General features: G+C 44.4%; 1 protein-coding gene across 2 annotated transcripts in view; it reads left to right on the forward strand.

Moving 5' to 3' along the window:
* The window catches only part of COL4A6 (collagen type IV alpha 6 chain), a 337270-nt gene that overhangs the window by 288949 nt on the left and 27990 nt on the right, over nt 1-20331 (forward strand). The window contains exons 14-25 of one of the 2 annotated variants that reach the window (XM_044937071.2): nt 171-224; nt 6747-6806; nt 7860-7904; nt 8393-8446; nt 9579-9648; nt 10678-10785; nt 11855-11995; nt 12928-13032; nt 14783-14943; nt 15434-15613; nt 16128-16311; nt 19194-19247. In XM_044937071.2, the coding sequence (XP_044793006.1) occupies nt 171-224; nt 6747-6806; nt 7860-7904; nt 8393-8446; nt 9579-9648; nt 10678-10785; nt 11855-11995; nt 12928-13032; nt 14783-14943; nt 15434-15613; nt 16128-16311; nt 19194-19247 (1216 nt within the window). The remainder of the gene's footprint in view (nt 1-170; nt 225-6746; nt 6807-7859; nt 7905-8392; nt 8447-9578; nt 9649-10677; nt 10786-11854; nt 11996-12927; nt 13033-14782; nt 14944-15433; nt 15614-16127; nt 16312-19193; nt 19248-20331) is intronic. The other variant, XM_044937072.2, reaches the window with a different exon arrangement.

Raw genomic sequence — 20331 nt, forward strand, 5'->3', positions numbered from 1 at the left:
CCTGGTGTAGTTACTAGTTGTGAAGCCTGGGCAATCTGCATCAGCATCTGGCATCCCAAACATGATACCCTATGGTTGCCCACTGCCCAGCCCAAGTAACTCAAGGGAGCCATCTCTTTTATGTTCACTGCTGCCTGCTGCTACTCACTGAGCTTTGGTTGATTTTCCAGGGTGAACCAGGGCCTCAGGGCTTCCCAGGAGTAAGTGGTCCACCTGGTCTGCCGGTAAGTCTCCCTATTTGGTCAACATGTATTTGAGGATCTGATTGGACAACAGCTATACTAATAAAAAGCAAACAGAAATACTTTCCTCCTATGGTTATTGTAGAGAATTTAACCATCTTCATTGTTAGAAGGTGTTTAAGGACATGTTCTTGTTTTTCAAACCCATGGGGGCATTAGGTTCTTCATGTGACTTATATAGCTTAGAGGATATTATCTCAAGCTCTAGAGTTGAAACAGACCTATAGGCTTGACTTCTAATATCACCAGTTTCTAGCTATGTGACCTTGGACAAGTTTCTTAACTTTTCTAAGCCTCAGTTTCCTAACCTACTAAAAAAGGGGGGACAATAATGGGGTGGTTATGAAGATTAAATGAGATAATATGCATGAAAAGGACTTAATAAATGCCTGGCACTTATCAATTGTTCAGTAAATGGTAATGTTAGTGATCCTATTTTCACTTTCCTAAATGCCCTTGTATCTTAGATTTTTTTACCCAACAAATACTTTTTCAGGGCCCCTATATGCCAGGCCTTCTGCTGGACTCTGAAGCTGCAACAGTAAATAACAATCAGATAGGTACCAGTCCCTGACCTTGAGGAAAGTACATTCAAAGGGCAGAGGGGTAAGGGAGAGGAGAGAATTAACAAGTAAACAAATGAATGGAGAACAAGTTCCTATCATGGTAAGTGATACATAGATGATAAAAAGGGGTCAAAGTGATGGAGTGTGGATGGGGAATGGAATTGGTAACTTTGGACAGAGTGGTCAAGGAGGGCCTGTCTGAGGACGTGCTTGTTATAAGGGAGCAAGTCACATGAAACTTTGGGAAGAGTGTTTCTGGCCAAGAGAACCACAGTGTCAAGACCCTGAGAGGAACAGCAAGAAGTAGGTGGGTGGAGAAGAGTGAGCAAGGCTAATAACCAGAAAAAGAGGCAGGAGCCAGATCATGGAGACTTTTGTAGGTCAAATGTGGCTTTTATGTTAAATGTAATGGGAAGCCATTGAAGGTTCTGACTTGTATTTTTAAGAAGATCTGTCTTTGTGGTGGTAGGAGGTGGGGGGTTAATGGAAAATAGGGGCAAGGAGTGGGGGTCAGCAAACAGAGGCTACTGAGACAGTACAGGTGAGAAATGGTGGTGTCTTGGACTAGGGTGATAAAAATGGAAATGGAGAGAAGTACATGAATTCAAAACGTAAAAAGTTGAAATGTCTTGTTCTGGAACATTTCAAACATATACAAAATGAAGAGAATGGCATAATGATCCCCCTGTGTCCCCATCACCTGGCTTCAATAATTAGCAACTCATGGCCAATCTGAAGCCAGTAACAAACACAGTACTTCACTGCAAACACCTCAGTATTTCTAAGAGATAAGGACTTTTTAAAGATATCATGATGATTTCATCATCACTAATTAATTATCAGTAATGACTTAACATTCATTATCAGAATTCATATTCATGATTGTCTCATAAATATATTTTTTAATAATTACCTTGTTCGGAATCAGAATCGAAACAAGGCCAACACACTACATTTGCTTGATATATCTATGAAACCACAAGATGAGTTCTGAAGGAGCTGATGAAATTTCCATGGATTGGGTGTCAGGGTTGGGAGGGAAATGGATAAATCAAAGATGACTAGGCCTGTCTCGGCTGGCTGGAAAAGTGAGAACAGAGGACTCCAGTGCTTCCCTGAAGTTCTTTGAAACACTTTGGGGCTCTCCTGATGGCCAGAAAACCCAGCCAGTACAGCCAGTGGCACAGGTGGCTTTCACGATGATGGCTACTACTCCATAGAGACACGGCAGCACAGAGAGCCATCTGTTTGATGGCTTTGATTTTAATCAACAGAATCTAATGATTCAGAAAGGGAAAGAATCCCGATGTTGGAGACAGGATATCTAGACCTCAGCCCCAACCCCAGGTCTGGGACTTTAAGTCTCTGAACCTTTCTGTATATATGTCACATGGCAATGGTCATGTCTCCTGTTTTGAGATCAACTCATGATGTACGTCAGGTTTCGTTGCAAAGTATAAAGCTGTGCTGTCCAATATAATAACCACCAGCCACAAACACCTACCAGTCCCTTGAAACGTGGCTAGTCTGAAACGAGTTGTGCTGTAAGTATAAAACACACAACAGATTTCCAAACCCAGGTGTGAAGACAATAATAGAGAGTATCTCATTTTTTAAACATTTTTTACTTCAGTGTTGAAACAATATTTATGATGTGCTGTGCTATGCTGTGCTAAGTCTCTTCAGTCCTGTCCGACTCTTTGCGACCCTGTGGACCGTAGCCCACGTGGCTCCTCTGTCTGTGGAATTCTCCAGGCAAGAATACTGGAGTGGCTTGCTGTGCCCTCCTCCAGGGGATATTCTCAACCCAGGGATGGAACCTGCATCTCTTACATCTCCTGCATTGGCAGGTAGTTTCTTTACCGCTAGCGCCACCTGGGAAGCCCAATATTTATGACATATTTGATTAAATAAAACATTGTTAAATCAATGTCACCTATTTGTTTTACTTTTAAATGAAACTACTAAATAATTGAAAATAACACAGTAGCTCACATTATCTTTTCATTGGACCACACAGATATAGAGTACTTTGCAAGTGGGTTGGGGGATCAAGTCTGTACCTTTCTTTGTGAGCATTTCACGTAGATTCTAGTCACACATCATGTCTGTGATGTAAGCAAGATGGGATGAGTTTATATCCCTGTACTGATGAGGAAACCATGGCCTGAAGAGGTAGAGAGTCTTGTCCAGAGTTATACAGCAAGTTATTAGCAGAACTGAGACTGAAATTCAGTTCTCTTGAATACTGGCCAGTTCCAGGCTTTTTCCGCATACCACACTGCCCCCTACAGTTCAGTTGGTTCTTGTCATGGTGGTGGTGGATTGTGTGATCTCTGCTGCTCTGCCGCTCACTAGCTCCCTCCTTCCCATCCCCTTCCCTGTTCTACCTCAGAGGAATTCCCTTCTTCAATTTCACTCCATTCCCTTTTGCCCTGTAAAAGACAGACAGACTGACAGCAATGAACAGTGATAAACTGCAATGCCTTTTCAAGCTCAGCATTTCCAGTGTTTCACAGTGTGACCTGACAAATAGAAACCCCAGCTGACTGTAAAGACATCCAAGCTGGAAAAATACCTTTCTTTATATGGTACAGTGTATTTTCAGAGAGTGGGAATCAAGAAACCAGAGTTCTCAGCCCACTTTGGCATGGATTCCATGTGCAACCCTGGCCAAATCCTGTAACTCCTTTGCTCCTAATATCTCTATCTGCTTAGTAGGGACATTCATAGGTACCTTCTTGCCTTCTGTCGGAAAAGTTATAAGAAGAAAGGTGATAACGTGTTTCAGATACTCTGAACTTTTCGAAAGGATCACACTTCTCAAAGCCAGAACCCTCCCATCAGCTTTCAATTATCCACACTCCCTGAGAAACAAGACAGCACTGAGGGTAGAAATCTCTAGAGAATCCAAAATGTTCCCTCCAACCATTTGTTTTCTTTCCATTCTAGCCCAGATCTTTGCAGGAGCTGACAAGTGGCCAACCTGACTGGTCTAGACCTCCTCTTCTTTCCCCTGCCCCTTCTGCAGTGACCCAGCATCTCTGCTTTTGTGGCTCAGCCCCAGCTTCACACATTTCACCACACTGCCCCAGCAACACACTCACACGTAGGCCACAGGTGCTCCTGTGGAGACTCTCAGTCATTTACCTCTGTGCCCTCCAAGGTGCCAGCAAACACAGGGTAAGGCAACATGGCAGATGGGGGAGAGAGAGAAGAAAACAAAATGGTGAATCCTGAGGTGATTATTGGGTGGAGCTGAGGCAACTATTGGGCAGGTGGGAGTTCTCCTTCAGCGGAGCCCCAGGCTTTCCAGGCATCTCAGGTAGGTCTTTCGGAGGCGTAGCCCCAACTTGACAGACTTAAGCTAGGCCCCAGGCTCTGGTGCCCTGAGGGGGCAGTAGCAGCAGTGTGACAGGATCAACTGAGGAAGACTGACTTGTCTAACCTCTTAAGTTTCACATCTCAAGTCCCCCTGCAGTGCCAAGCTGAACTGATTCCTGCAGTTTAGCCTCCCAAAAATGACCCCCAAATATGATCACTCCCTGCCCATCCCCTGTGGCCTTAGCCCCTCTTTTCAGACTTCAGCCTCCCTCCTGCCTTCCTGCCCTGGTTGTGCAGATGGGCCTCACCCTTCTCCATGGCCCTTATGGGGGCTGGGAGAGGAACCTGGGCAGAGGGTGACCACCCTGGCAGCCTGCCTTTTGGGCCAGCAGGTCTCTGAGGACCGAGGGCCGGAGTGTCTTTCACTCCACAGTGGGGCCTGACAGCCCCTAGTTGCAGCCTAGTGTTTGCAGCTCACCTTTTTCTCACACCACCGCCCCTCATCCTGCCGACCCCCCTCAACTCCTGGCCATGTGATTGAAGTTGAGTTTTTACAGAGCCACTAATATCCTTGAACCAAAAATACCAGGAGACCAAGACCCCTAGAGAGCAGACCTGTAAACAGCTAAGCTAGTTCTCTAATGAGGCGTTCTTGGCCATGGCTGAGAAGGGGCGTGAGAGCAGTGGGTGCAGTTCAGGTCATGATGAGCACTGACTGGGACAGGGCCGGGGCCCGGGACATTTTGCTAGAACAGCTTGTTCAGCAGGCCTTGTATGGGGCCTCCATGTGCTGGGAGACAAGCTGAGTCTACAGCCCAATATCTTGCCAAGCCATCTATGTTTTATTGGCTTTAACCCACACACACAAATTGCTTTATAATTTTTTTTCCTTTTTAAACATTTTGTGTATTTATTTTTGTTCACATTGTAGCTCAAGCTCTCAGACCCTCTCTCTGAGAAAGCAAGAGTCCAGAGGCTCCTTCTGCTTTCTGAAGAAGGACAAGGCCCCTTTGTCTTTACAACTGTGGACAAGATAGGTAGGGGCTGTGAGATGGTTCCTGGACATTCTTCCCCTCACCCTTTTGAACACTTTTGTTCCCTGGGTCACTGTTCGATTTAATTCAACAAATATGTATTAGACCACCTTGTGTGTGTTCATCCTACAGTAACATGCCTTGGAGGAGACAGAAGTGAATGTGATATAGACCTTTTGCTCATAGACTTTCATCTAGAACCCATTTTAGTGCTTGAAGAGTTTGGGGGCAGTTTGGGCTGCCATGGGCTTCCCTGGTGGTGCAGAGGGTAAGGCATCGGCCTACAATGTGGGACACCTGGGTTCTATCCCCAGGTCAGGAAGATCCCCTGGAGAAGGAAATGGCAACCCACTCCAGTGCTCTTGCCTGGAAAATTCCAGGCTGTCATAGCTTCCTTCCATAGGCCAGGGAAGGCTCCATGAAGTGTTTGACTTCAGACGCCAATAGACACATGCCACCAGGGGGCATCATGCCTTGGTGTCCAATTTGAGCTGCAGAACTAAGATTTCAAAGAAGTTTGCATTCAGTTTGACCCACAAACCATTCAAATAGAAATTCTATTCAGCGTAAGGGCTGAGCTCTTTGACTCCTAACTGTAGATGTAGAAAAAAGAAAAGTTAAGCTGGAACCAAAGCCTGCTTTGAATTGGATCCTTAACAGACATACACGCCTCACCTCAACAACCACAACGACAAGAAAAACAACTCACAAAAAAAAAAAAAAAAAAAAAAAAAAAAAAAAACCTTGGGCCTAGAAAGCTAAGGGAGCCAAGCAACTGTACCCATGGGAATGCTGTAAGTATGAAAGAAAAAGGAAAAAACTATTCTACAAATGGGTTTGGAGCAGTGCTTTTTACAACCAGCTGAGCCAGATCACATCAAGAGGACAACAGGGCGTGTGCCATAATATTTAGTGTCTTTCACAAGCTTCCTTGTGAGATTTCACTGCCTTCTTTACTCTCTTAATAGGCCCAAATGTTATTTTCCAAAATCTATGCTCCAGAAAGTCCAACTTTAAACACTGACAACAAAGTAACTCAATTATGTTTGTTGTGAAATACTTTATCCACTTTAGCAATGAATTCTTCGAATATGCTTCCCCTGGACCCAGAGGGGAGGAAGTGCTCTCATTCACTCTGCTTTGGGGATTTCTGCTTGTCCCTAGAAGATCCTCAAGTCATGTCCATGCCTGCACGCCCTCACCTCCTGTGAGCAGGGCAGGAGAGGTTGGTGACCATCTTGCAGTCCCTCTGGAAATGTTCCTAAGGCCTGCAAGGTTCTAGACCATGCCTACATAGAAATGAGCTTCCCAGGTGCCTCAGTGGTAAGGAATCCACCTGTCAATGCAGGAGACCTGGGTTTAATCCCTGGGTCAGGAAGATCCCCTGGAGGAGAAAATGACAACCCACTCCAGTATTCTAGGCCTGGAGAATTCCATGGACAGAGAAGCCTGGCGAGCTACAGTCCGTGGGGTCACAAAGAGACGGACATGACTGAGTAACTAACACTTTCACTTTGGATGGAGCCAGGAGACTTATGAGGAAATCAATGTTATAACTTGTGGTTTCTATTTTCCTTTAGGGATTTGGAATTGCTGGAGAAAAAGGAGAAAAGGGAATTCCTGGTTTGCCAGGACCAAGGGTATGAATATGGAATATTGCTTGCCTGGATCTGTGAAGTCAGCTGGTCCATTTTCTTTCTTGTTTGCATCTTTCTATTATACAACCTGATGGACTCCTAAGCTTCTCTTATTTCTCTTTCTAAACCCTCAGGCAGGTCCCTAAGTCCTCTTCCTCTTCTCTGCCACACTCCCTTGACTTAGTGGTTCCCTTGAATAAGGAATGATGTACCTGCTACACCAAGGGCTCCTCAGCACATTTACTCTCTTTTTGTCCTCACATATAATTATCTTTTGGGCTAAAGAATGATATGAATGTTTTCTTACTTTCATTCCATCCTATCCTGGGAGGGGGAAATTTGCAGGAAGGCAAGAGAGAGGCCCAAGTGCAATTTTTATAGAACAGAAACCAGCCTGGGAAGTTCTAGAACATAGTGAATTTGAAGTCAATAGTTTCCAATAATAATCTCACTTTAAGTGGAGAACTAACTGTTAGCCTCTCTGATTTCTAGCCTCAGGCACTTGGGTCTTAGCTTGTAAACAACTGGCCAACCTTCACCTTAAAGAAACAACATTTCAGAGAATTAATTCATTGTGTTTTTAGTTTGGTCATGAAGCTTGTTAAGAGTCTTGAGTATTCAGCAATGTTCATCCATTAGGCTGCCATTTCTTTCTCCACTCTCCTCTACTCCCTTGTCTTGAAAACATATAATCGCCAACAAAGAATACATTTGGGGTGAGAGACAAGAGGCCCTCCCACAATCTATTTAAAAATCTCATGACTTGGAACTAATGCAGACTAAGTATAATACCACCCAGCCCTTCTACCAAATTCCACCTACTACTTAAAATGTTTCCATTTATTTAGCTCTTTAAAAATTCCCTGTGCCTCTATTCAGCCTGATGGATTAGTGCATAGAAAGAAGTCATTAAGCCAAGTCTAGGAACATTCTCTTACCTGATTTTTAGGGGCTGCTAAATCCTGAACTCAGTTGGAGAGCTTTGTTATGTAAGTCTAGTGGCTTTGTCTACTGTGGGCTATTAATCTTTCTAAGGTACCTCTATTCTCTTTACAGGGTCCCATGGGTTTAGAAGGAGTCCAAGGCCCTCCGGGGAGTCAGGTATTTTGGCTAATATCATTAAAGTCTCAGTGTATAAAATCCCGACCAAAAGGCCCTCCTACTTTATTTAACATGACCACCCATCCAAAGGGAAACACAGCTTATAATGCAAATTGTCTACCTCTATTTGGTTGATAGACTCTCAGCCACTCACTTCTTTTGTTTTTACCCAAGAAGATGAGTGTGAAGTAAATTCGGTACCATAATGCAGTCATACTTCTTTAACATGATATCAGGGCCTAGCCACGCCAGCCTGCTTATATTCATCTCTAGCCTTGTGGTCTTTGTACCCTCTAACATGCAGGTTGGCTACCTAGCACTGTATTGCTTCCTGGAATATTTTATTGCTTCCAGAGTCAGGTACAATCTATGCATGTTCTGGAATGCAAGCCAAAATCCCTGTGCCATTTGTCCTGGCCTAATCCAAAAACCAACCTCTCTTATGTACTTAGACACTCAATTTAGTTGTAACTATGTTTCTTTCACAGGGCAGGAAGGGGTCTTCAGGTTTCCCCGGGCTTAATGGATTCCCAGGAATTAAGGTAATGCTGGTGGGAAGTGAAAATCCAGGATTGGGAAGATGGAAGGGTAAGGAATTAGTATAAATGCTATTTTCTCTATTTGGGCTGCTGTAACAAAATATCACAGACTGGGTGGCTTATAAACAAGAGGAATTTATTCTTCATAGCTCTGGAGGCTGGAAATCTGACATCAGAGTGCCAGTATGGTTGAGTTCTGGTGGGAGCTCTGCCCTCATGACCTAGTCACCTCCCAAAGGCCTCACCACCTAATATTATCACCTTGGGCATTCGGTTTTCAACATGAATTTTCAGGAGACACAAACATTTAGATCATAGCAAATGCGTACATAATGAGATGGAGTATTTTTTAGTATTTTGATATTTTAGATGTCACCCTTTTTACCCCAAATGCATGCAAGCTACTTTGAACACACAAAGCTGATGACCATTCCTTAGAGACGACTTGATCGGTGATAGACTAAAAAGTGGTGGTCGGGGTGTGAGAGCATATCCATCCCTACAAGGAGAAATATTCTATTCTTGATATCATTTAGAATCAGCAACTTTGGGGTTTTGTTATCATTCTTAAATTCTTTCAGACAATGCACCCCCCTTATTGCCTGAACCTGGGGCAAGTGGCTCCTGCCACCCCACCCTGGATATGCCACTCTATCTGATTCTGGTACCTGAGTCCCTCTTTTGAGAAAAGTAGGACTCTTTTAACTTCCTCAGCTTGATGTCATCCAATAACAAGGGCAGTGACAGTAGCAGTTTCAAGCCTGCCGAACATGGGAAAGAAAGTTAAAACTCTATCCCCTCCTCAGCACCTCTTGAATATAGCCATATTGTCTCTTCCTGCAATATGTTTCCCAGGTCCAGAAGCAGACTGTCCTGGAGTCAGGTTGCAACATAAATCAGGACCCCTTGTCCTCGACAGATTTGCAGTTGAGTGTCAGGCCTCCAGCCTGCCTTGTGTCACCTTCATCTTAAATTTATTGGACTTTGAAATTAACCTATAGACAATTTGGCCCTCAAAATAAGGGCTTACAGAAAGAGGAATCTTTCATTGTCTTGGGGAATGGTTTTGAGGGAACATGACCTTAGGTGATGAGGTCACAGAAATATTTGTGTTTAATGTATTTAATCTTTGCAGGGTGAAAAAGGTGGCATTGGCCTGCCAGGCCCAGATATTTTCATCGATACAGATGGTGCTGTGATCTCAGGTGCAACTTTTCATTGAGTTGAGTGGGAAAAAACAGAAAGTTGAATTCTATATCCCCTGTAATTATTTAAAGGATACTGTGTCAGCCATTGGATTGCTGCTAAACCCAACGCCCACAAGGGCCATTCATGGATCCTGAATTTGGGGAATGAATTGAACTCCAGTGTTTTAGGCAAACAAGCCAATCCCCATTAATCCGTGTTTGTGTTAGGTCACCAATCTGGGATTTGCATTGGCCTGGGTCTCGATTAGCTAAAAATGGTTCTCCTAGTGATGCTTAGGAAAGGATTCATATCCTCTCAGCTAGGGTAACTTCAGCCTGATGCAATGGGACACACAGAGTCTCATGTATGTGATTCTGTGCATGCTTGAGCTTGACAATTTCACAGGAAGTGGGAAAGTATCTTTGGCTAGGGGAACAAGTGGTCAACAATGCTCAGTAGTATGACACTTTGGAAGTTTGTCTTTACCTCTCCTTGTTGGAGTCACTATATGCGTCCAGTTCTTCCTTTTGGCTTCTCCAGAGATCCAGATGCTCAACCAAAGGCTTCTGCTCTAGTACCTGTCCACCTGGATCTCCTAACTAATCCCTCTCCTCGCATCCTCTCAGGCCCATGCCCTGTCTGGTAAACTCATTAAAGCTGAGGTGTTGGTAGTTGACAGTGGCTTCCTGTGTTCCACGACCAAGAAACCTGTGCAAACTTGAAGGGTACACCTCAACACCTTAACCCAAATGGTAGACATCTGAGCCATGACAGAAGATTACTAGTGGTAGGAGAAACTTCCTAGTACTTATCAGATCTTACCATGGAAGGCAAGCTCTAACCAGTCCAGTTCTGAACACTAGGAGAGCCTTAGCTCAAATAGGCCCATCATCGCATGAGCACATTAGCATCTGGGAGACCTGTGAAGGGCAAGAAAGGCACTTCCAATGTGAGAACATCTCCTTGCAACTCTTTTGAGGCATTTTGTGACATTTGTGGGCCTCCTTTGGTTTGCTTACTGCTTTTTTTTTTCTTTGCAATGCCAGGTTATCCTGGAGACCCTGGTATGCCAGGCCTCCCAGGCCTTAAAGGAGATGAAGGCATACAGGGCCTACCTGGCCCTCCTGGCGCCCCTGGATTACCAGCTTTACCAGGTGAAACAAACCAACCCACCAACTGCACAGATTTGTCCTCTGTCCACTCTGGCATTCAGCATCCCCTGCTATACCTCTGGTCTGGGGACTTAGTTAACCAGTCAAAAGAAAGGTAGACCTAGTCAGTAAGCTCCCCACTGTGAGTGCAAGGCCAAATGTACATAAGAAAAGGGCCTGAGCAAGCAGCATTCCTTTGGCCTCAGTAATGTACCATAGATAGACAGGCCAGCAGTGAGGCCTAGACCATCAGTGAGGAGGCCTGGCTTAGACTGCCGAGGCCCTGTCACTCTTCTGTGGGTGTGCCATTGCAGCTGATGCTGGCCAGAGGGAGCTAACAAAAGCCTAGAGGAAATTTGTACCCAGACCTTCACTGTGTGCTTAACCCAGGCAGTAAATGGCCCCGGGATCCTGTGGATGACGCCCTTGAAACAGTCATTGGAGGCACACGCCCATATGTCACGCTATTAGCAGTAAAAAGAGAAAGGGCATACCAGAGTCTGGGAGGCACTGATGTCCCAAATACAAAGCCAGACATTACTTTTAAAAACAGCAGTTTCTAAATTCCTCAGAGATGGGACTCTGTAAGGATATCTGTGCTTTTAAAACAGCCCCCAAGGGACTTCTTGGCAGTCCAGTGGTTAAGACTCCATGCTTCCAATGCAGGGGGCACAGGTTCGATCCCTGCTTGGGTAACTAAAATGCCACATGGCACAGCCAAAAAATAAAAATTAAAAAAAATAAAACAGCCCCTTGGAGGAGGTACAGCTGATCCCAGCACCAAGGTGAAAAAAATGTAGAAGTGGGTGGCTGGAGTCCCAGTTTTCTCTCTCATGTTTGCTACTGAGAAGTTCTAGGCCCTTGACCATGTTTCTGTACATCTTTGGGCCTCTGTTTCCCAGGAGGTTAAGCTAGATGATTCCTAGGGACCCTTTTAACTTAGCTGCAGGAGAGGGGCAAATGCTTTCCCAAACTCTTCCTTGGAGTTAGTGTCTAACATATGGCACCAATTGGACTCCCCTGAAGAGGAGGCTGATGTGATTAACGTTTTTGTATGGGCTTATCCTTCCAGGTGGCCCCGGTGCTCTGGGGCCCCAGGGAGCTCTAGGCCTGAAGGGGGAACGAGGAAACACCGGCCGGACCACAACGGGGGCAGCTGGTCTCCCTGGCAGGGATGGTTTGCCAGGCCTGCCAGGCCTACCAGGCCCACCTGGTAAGTTGTTTCTCCCTTTGGTCTTGAGATTCGCATGTGATCCAGACTGTAGAACAGTCCTGATTTTTGAAGGAGGGAGCATTTCACAGGTTAGGGACCATAGCAATCAGAGTGTTCATCAAGGAAGATGAGCAAGTGCCATCTCAGTGACCAGACACTCCCTAATGCCTTCCGACTTCTGTAGTCATTTCATTTCACCCCTCACTGTTCTCAGCCTCTAAGCCTGTGGACTGGTAGCTCTCAAAGGAGCAGAATTGGCTCTTTTAAGCTTTCTCTGGTCCTCAGGGCTGAAAGCTCGAGAAATTAGAAACCAACCCTGGATCTTCATGTCTCTGTGTGCTCAGTCGTGTCCAACTCTTGCAACCCCATGGACTGGGGCCCACCAGGCTCCTCTGTTCATGGGATTTCCCAGGCAAGAATACTGGAGTGGGTTGTCATTTCCTCCTCCAGGGGATCTTCATAGATGGCTGCTGAAAGCCTCCACAGGACTTATTCTTCTTAGATCATCTACCTGAGGATGAGACTCTAGATTCTAAGAAAAAAGGCTAGAAATACACCCTGCATGTTTCTTTGTAACCTACATCCCCTGACCGCTGCAGCTCGCCCCCATCTCCTCTTTTGTCCTAAGAGGACTTCCTGGGATAGACACAGGGGTATCTGAGTTGCTGAAGCTGCCTTGCTTATCTCCATATCTCCACTATCTAGTCCAGTGCCTGAACATAGTGACTGTCCTGTAACTAGTAAAAGTAGAGCAAATTGAGCCAATAGAGTTGGGAAATTGCTACAGACTTTGGGTCCCTGTCTTGGGTTTTTTGGGGGGAGGGTATCTCTGTTTTGGTAATTGATGCTCCAGGATTCTTGGTGACTGAGCTGCTGTGCATGAGCCCAGGTTCTTGAGTTGCCAAGCTTTTATGTTCCTTCTTTTCCTGAAGGTACAGCATCTGAGACGGGAACCCTACAGAGCACAGAACCGGGATCGCCGGGACTCCGAGGGGAACGAGGTCCAAAAGGACACCCAGGCCTCAAAGGAATTAAAGGTGATCTTTGTCTGCTTAGGTTTCTTTGTTCCCCAAACTCCTTGGAGAAGGCCCCCTGGGAAGGAGCCAACCAACATCCTTGGGAACCCGAACAGGAGCAACCTTGGATCTTGATGTGATTATAAGATTGTCGAAAGTGCTATGTTTGGAGCTCGAAGACTGAGGCTGGCGATTCAGGTTGCACAGGACAAAGTGGCCCCCAGGCCATTCTTCCTGCCCCTCCAGCTGTAGAAGCTATTCTGCATATCCTGTAACCCCTCTCTGTTTGCAAGGCCAAGGCAGGAAGTCACTTATCATTACCCTCAGCCTGCAGGAAAGGTCAAGACCTGAACCTCTGAAAAAGCCAGCTGGCTCCAGGAAAACAACTCCAATCCCCACTGATGCCGGAGGACTGACTGATTGCCCCAGCCTTCAGCTGTCCTGCATACTCCATCTTCCTGCAGTCTTTTGGTCATTCCTCTGTTTCATACTCTAAGGGGCAGATGCTGAAGTGTAAATAAATCAATTTATAATAGTTACAGCCCAGGGCAAGGTGGAAGAAGAGGTGAAGGTGCCAACAGTTGCTGAAGAGAGGTTTGGAGATGACCTAGGGGATTCAGGTACCAAGATCTCTTCTCAAAGGAATTTATAGCTCTCCTCAGCCTCAGAGAGGTTTTCATTCACTCCCCTCCTGTCTCATTACCCTATCATAAAATGGCACTACCTAAGTATAGGAGCTCATTCAGACATTTTTGAAAGCTCCATCTCTACTTTTTAGACACAGGGAAGACTGCTGGGGGCAAAGGATATTAAATGGCAAGTCTTGACCTAGGGTGCCAATTTTGTTTTCCCTGACTCACTGCAGAGCTAGTGTGCTTCTTGATACCATTCTCATACTTAAAAACAGGGCCAACTGTTTTTAGGCATTAGAAGGCATTAGAAAATGCCTCTCCTTCTATATTCCCATGGTGCCAGAAGGTTTTCTTTCTCTAAGTCTGGAATGATGATAGTAATTCTCAACTGATTCACTAGACATGAGAATCACCATGGGGAGATGGCTACAAATTAGATTCTTGGATCTGGCCACCTGAGAGTCTGATTGATTAGTCCTGGGGTGAGGCCCAGCAAGCTGTCTTGTAAACAAGTGTCCCAGGTGACTCAAACTCAGGCAGGAGGTCCATGGATGACACTTGAGAAAGGATTATTTGGAGAAGAGATTGTCCTTTCAGAGTTTCAGTGACTATCAAGTGATTATCAATTTTCTAAAAGTAGGAAGAGGCCCTTTGGGATCTTAGGGAAACTCAAAGTCACCTATGTCAGCCCCAAGTCTCTTTTCTTAGACCGTAAGCACAGATGGTCTAGGTGGCTGGGCCACAGTGCTAGTGACTCCAGGTTATCTCTTCAAAGATGCTTTGCTGAACTCTCTATCATTAATTTCTTTGGCATTGTCTCTGTGTACAAAAGACGTTTTGGTGAATAAAACCTTCACATAGCTTGGATTGCAGACTCTCAGCTGATTAGTATAGGTCAGTGGTTCTCAACTCTGATGGCACATTAGACTGGGCTCTACCCTAGATGAATGAAATCCAAATCACTAACACAGATGTACTTTGATCGAGAGTGAAGCTAGTTCATTCATGTCTGTTCTCTGCAGGCCTTCTGATTCCCTCCATGGAGTTGTTCAAGTCACAAATTACAACTGGCGACCTTCCTTCTTCTTGTAAACATGCCCCATTTAGTTTAATGTTGTCTTTTTTGATTTTTCCTCCAGGGGACCCAGGTTTTTGTGCTTGTGATGGTGGTGTCCCCAACATGGGGCCACCTGGGGAGCCAGGCCTGCCTGGGCCACCAGGACTTCTGGGCCTTCCAGGTCTTAAAGGAACCAAAGGTGATCCAGGCTCTGGGGGTGCACAGGGCCCATCAGGGGATCCAGTAAGTCTTACCAAACTTGGCCCTGAGGAATCAAATGGGAGCTTGTCAAATGTCCCTCACTCCTCAACAAGCACTTTCTTAAAACACATAAAAGAAAGATGGGGATAAAGTAAACCTTCAGGGTTTTGATCTGTAATGTGAAGAAATCTGCTTAGCTATCTTGAAAGTCCCTTTCTGCTTGAACCAACTCGTGTTCCCTCCCTTCCTTTCTCCCTTCCTTCCACAAAATAACTTACAATTGACCCACACTGTGTCAGGCCTTGAAAATAAAATTTGAATTAAGGCAAAGTTCCCATCCTCAAAGATTTCAAAACTTAGAAAAGGTAAGAAAATAAATGGGTAATGATAATCCAAGGTGATGACATAATCCAGTGTCCATTTTTTTGTGCCAAAATGTACCCAAAGACTTGTTTTAGGTTGAATCTATGCAAGGTAATAAAATATTCCATGAAGTCTGTATCTCCTGATCATTCCCTTCTCTTTTTGTCAGGGTGTATTTGGGCCTCGAGGTCCAATAGGCCCTAAAGGAAAGAAAGGGGACCCAACTCTCAGCACAGGATCAGGGATGCCAGGAGAGCAAGGTGATCCTGGCCCCCAGGGGCTCCCTGGTGAGACAGGAGCCCCAGGCAAGGATGGAATACCAGGTTTGCCAGGGCTGCCAGGCCTTCTGGTAAGTTGATTTTTCTTGGGTGACTAGTGCTATAAATCCTCACACTTGACTTGGCAGGGGAAGGAGGCTGATGGTAGCTTCCTACCTCTGTGAGTAACACTGTGCTTTTCCTTTCTGCAAAATGGGAATCTTTTTCTCAGAATGGGTCATTGGCTCACTTGATAAATGCTAGTAACAATTGACCATTATCACTTAAAATGCTTCAGTTTCTTATGACATTTCCCTTGCAGGCAATCCAGCTGCTTTCTGTGACCAATCCCTGCCCCCCATACAGGGTTGTTATCTCTGCTCCCCTCACCTGGAGCCTTTTGCATTATCAGATCACACAGGATTGACAAGCTTCATTCCCGTTACCTCAACTCAGAGGAACTGATTGAAAAACTAGAGTGATAAAGAATTTTAACTGAAAAAAAAAGCCTTGCTCCCACTGGTTATGTGTCTTTTTCCTATCGTCAGAGGGCTCTGCAGATGTGTCTTTAAGTAACGCTTTCATTCTTTCCTATGTGTTGTCTAGGGTGATGGTGCACAGGGCTTCCCCGGTGAGAAGGGGTTACCAGGACTTCCTGGTGAAAAAGGCCACACTGGCCCAACTGGCCCCCCAGGAATTGGGCTACCAGGGGCTCCTGGACCTCGTGGACTTCCTGGAGATAAAGGAGTAGATGGATTACCAGGGCAACCAGGTCCCCGTGGAGTTCCAGGTAAATAAGCGAATCTGATGGCTTTGGGCTTGGAAAACTGACTCCTTGAGTATAGATATGACCTAGATATATGAAATGTGTCATAAGAAGACTAATTGTAGTCACTGCTCTCAATGCTCTAGAGGGTTTTCATGTGGAAAAGGGGTCGTAATTGCACTGTGGTACAGGTACACAGAACAATAGAGATTTCAGCTCTACTTAGTGAAAAACTTCCTAATAGAACAGTCCAAAAGTGTAACAGAGTTGCTTTGGGAGGTTATGAGCCCATCATCTCTGGAACATTTTAGACAGAAGATGGATGACCATTTACTACAAGCGTCATGAAAGAAATAAGTGGAAATTGGACAATAAAGGTATCCTCTAAGTTGTATGGTAATATCAGCAGGGAAGAACCTTTCTTTAATTCATAAAATCTCAGATTGAGAAGAGACCCTAGATCTATCTAGTCTGATTTCCATTTCATACTTTAAATCCCTCCTCTTTACATCACTTCTTTTTCTACTTGAATTTCAGGAATTATAGAATGATAGCTCTGCTTATAGATTGTTAATGTGCTATGCTAATAATTTCCCTTCTTGCACACAGCTAGAGCAGCTCTTCATCCCAACTTCTGTGTTTCCACAACTTCTATGTTCCCATTAGTGGTACCACACTTCTTATAGTCATCTGGAATTGCAAAACTTGAAATTTTTCTCATATCCTTCATTTGCAATACCTCTCATAATCTTCCCTTCCTCTTCTTAGTATTAAGTTCTCGTTGTCTCATGTCTAGCTTATCAAATACCTATATGCTTGTTGGGATGGATGGATGGATGAATGAATGACAACAATTTCCTAAGTAGTTTTACATCTCCTACCTCTGGACTTCCCCCACTCAAATCCACTAGGAACACTGCTGCCAATTTTATATCTGTAAAGTGCTGATTCCCTCATGTTACTCCCCTAGTCCAAAGCCACAAATGGTTTCTACTGAACAGAGAAACACTCTACTGAAACTCCTCAGACTAGAATTCAAAAGTCTCCAGACATGGACACAAGCAACTTCTCTAATCTGGCCTTATCTCATACTCTTCATAATTAAAACCAAACACTAAAACAACAGTTTCTCTCACTGTCCCCGCAAAAAGTATATTCATTTCCACCGCCAACATTTTGCCCATGTTGCCTTTTTTTTCTGGGATACTCTTCTTCTTTTGTCTATGTACTCACATCCCATCCAACTTTCAGTGTTCAATATAAGCCCTAATTCTTTCACTAAGCTTTCTCTTGACCCCTACGATATGTCATTGCTAGTTAGATTATCTATTTCCTTCCATTAATGTTTTTAACTGTTTCTAATTCATTATAAGCCTCTGGATACTAAGGAAGGAGAATAATCCTTTCTAGTGTTTCTCAATCTGCCTAGTATAGTGCAGTACTCCACAAGAGACTAATATACACACTCACAGAGAAAAGGGCCTTCCCCATAACCAAGAGGGTTTTTCTTAGATCTATGTCTCCTTTTTCCACCTCGTCACCATGAAGAATTACAAAAAAGAAGACAGATACCGGGTCTTGTAAAAATATATTTGTTTTAAAATGTACTTTTGTGAATTGATATAATAGTACAAGTTAAAAATTGATCATTCATGACTCTTAAAGCCAAGTCAGTATTTCAGTCCAAGTCAGTATTCCTATTAAGGTTGTGAAGATTTTTTTTTCAACCTTTTATTTTGTATTCAGGTATATCCGATTAGCAAACAATAGTTTCAGGTGAACAGTGAAGGGACTCAGCCATACATATACATATATATTCTCCCCTAAACTCCCCTCCCATCCAGGCTGCCACATGATATTGAGCAGAGATCCCTGTGCTATACAGTAGGTCCTTATTGGTTTTCCATTTTAAATATAACAGTGTGTACATGTCCATCCCAAACTCCCTATCCCTTCCCCTCATCTTTCCCTACAGCAAGATTGTAAGGAATTTTATCAAACAAAATATGCTTCCTTTTGGAAGTCTTGGTGTCAGCTACAATTTTGCTTCCACCTTTGTTCCCAGAGACATTATTCATGGTCATTCCACTGCCCCTCTGCCAGTTGGATCTTCACTCTAGGTCAACCCGTTTGGCAGGCAACTAGGCTTTAAACTGACTTATATTAACATAGTACCATAAACTTAGATATACTCAAATTTGGATATTATCAATATTCAAACTGCTTGAAAAAAGGCTGAGTCAACAGAAGGAACCCCACGGGACCATTTCTGTCCCAAACTTCACTGCCCCTGGGCCTGGAAAGTTCTCAAGAATCTAGTGATCCAAAAAAGCTATATAGCCTGGGAGATGCCTTATGCAGAAAATATTCTTGTTGCAGTACCAAGACTTTCCAAAAAGTGACTTCAATTAACAGCATTAGCCTTCTTTTTCTCTCTATGGCCACCAAATATAACTCCTTGAACCAAGCTCTCTTTCCATACAGATTTAAAAACACTTCACCTGTGGGCCCTAAACATTTACAATTGTGGGCATGACTGTTGCCATGAAAGATGAAGATGCCGTTCCTAAACATACTCACTCCAGCCAATTGTGGCTCAGGCTAGGACACATTGCCAGAAAAGGGAATGTAGTCATTGAAGCTTTTCAACCTAATAGTGTGAATTATTACAAACCCTAGGCAAAGAGACAACTAGCTGTTTCCAAAGAGGCTCTGATCCAGACGCTCATAGTAATCAATCACCCAGGTTATCACTGCAGTGGCTACTGTGTCCTTGATCCTGTGTGGATGCCAGTTTTCTCCACTCTATCCAGACAATTTGATCAGTGGGCTACAGACAAGACTTTCCTTGGGCCTCAAAGAACTTCCATCACGGTTTAATTTTCTTCTTTACTTGATTGGTCTAGGTGACTGCTGCTGCAAGGAGGAGGTTGGGAAAACAGACTTAGACACGGAGGGAGGTGAGACTTAGCTAGGTTTAGAGGTTCTCAGATGCCAATGGTGGCAACCCTCCGCCCCTTCCCTTTTGTTCACTTTATCTCAGATATTCACAATGGCCTGAGCACCACACTGGAGGCCTGAGTCAGGGAGGGGTGATCTTAAGGCTGGGATACAAAGGCTCATGCTGACACTGCTTCAAAGGCTCCTTAGCACACCTCTTCTGGGAGGGAGGACAGAGGAAGTGGGCACGCAATCTCTGCAAGCAGCTGGGCACCTTTATCATGCATGTTGATGGCTTCGCTCATCTCTGCCTTGAGTATCTTCATTTACGAACTTAACTGAGGCCATGACTTGCCTTGGGAGTTACCTAAAAGGATCCACACATCTGATATTTATTCATTTGACCTGGAATCAACTGAAATGTTAGAATCTTGATAACCAGAACTGCTTTTTGATTCTGAAGATGAGTTTTGGCATTAATAGGCAAATTCTGAATAAGGATGTCATTTGTTGCACTTGTGAAATAGAACATGGGTAGAGCTGGTTTCTGCTTTATTGGGGAGAAGGCTCTGAATTGATGTAAAGTAAGAGAGCCAGATGTATGACTTGAAGTCCTTGCCTTCTCGCCATTTTGACCCTCTGCTTGCAATACACAAATGTGGTGTGTTGTACAGGGCTGGTCTGAGGCAAAAGGGAAGCATGCCCTTGACTCCTTCTGGTATCTACTCATCTTCCATTTTCTCATTATTTTTCCTTCCCTGGAACCTTTCCAGATGCCTGTCCTCAGCCCCATCCTCTAAAGGTTTTGTTTTCCTCTGGTGATCACAAGTGAAAATCATCTATAAAATTGATATGATAAATTGAGGATAGGTGGTTTCATGTTTGGACCCGGCCCAGAGATATTTATCTTTTGCCCAGTTTGTTTTTTTAAGCCATCAAGCAATGGAACTACAATGTTTGATACATTAAAGTCAATTAACTACTGAAATAGTTGGGGCAGGAGAGTTTTCTCCAGGGTCCCTCTCAGAATACCACATAGGGAGGCAGTTCTTCAGCCTAGTCCAAAGCTGAGGGCAGGACTGGCAGCCCTCTCCCCATGAAGCA

Source organism: Bubalus bubalis, chromosome X (assembly GCF_019923935.1).
Source record: "Bubalus bubalis isolate 160015118507 breed Murrah chromosome X, NDDB_SH_1, whole genome shotgun sequence".
In the NCBI taxonomy this organism is placed as follows: Eukaryota; Metazoa; Chordata; class Mammalia; order Artiodactyla; family Bovidae; genus Bubalus; species Bubalus bubalis.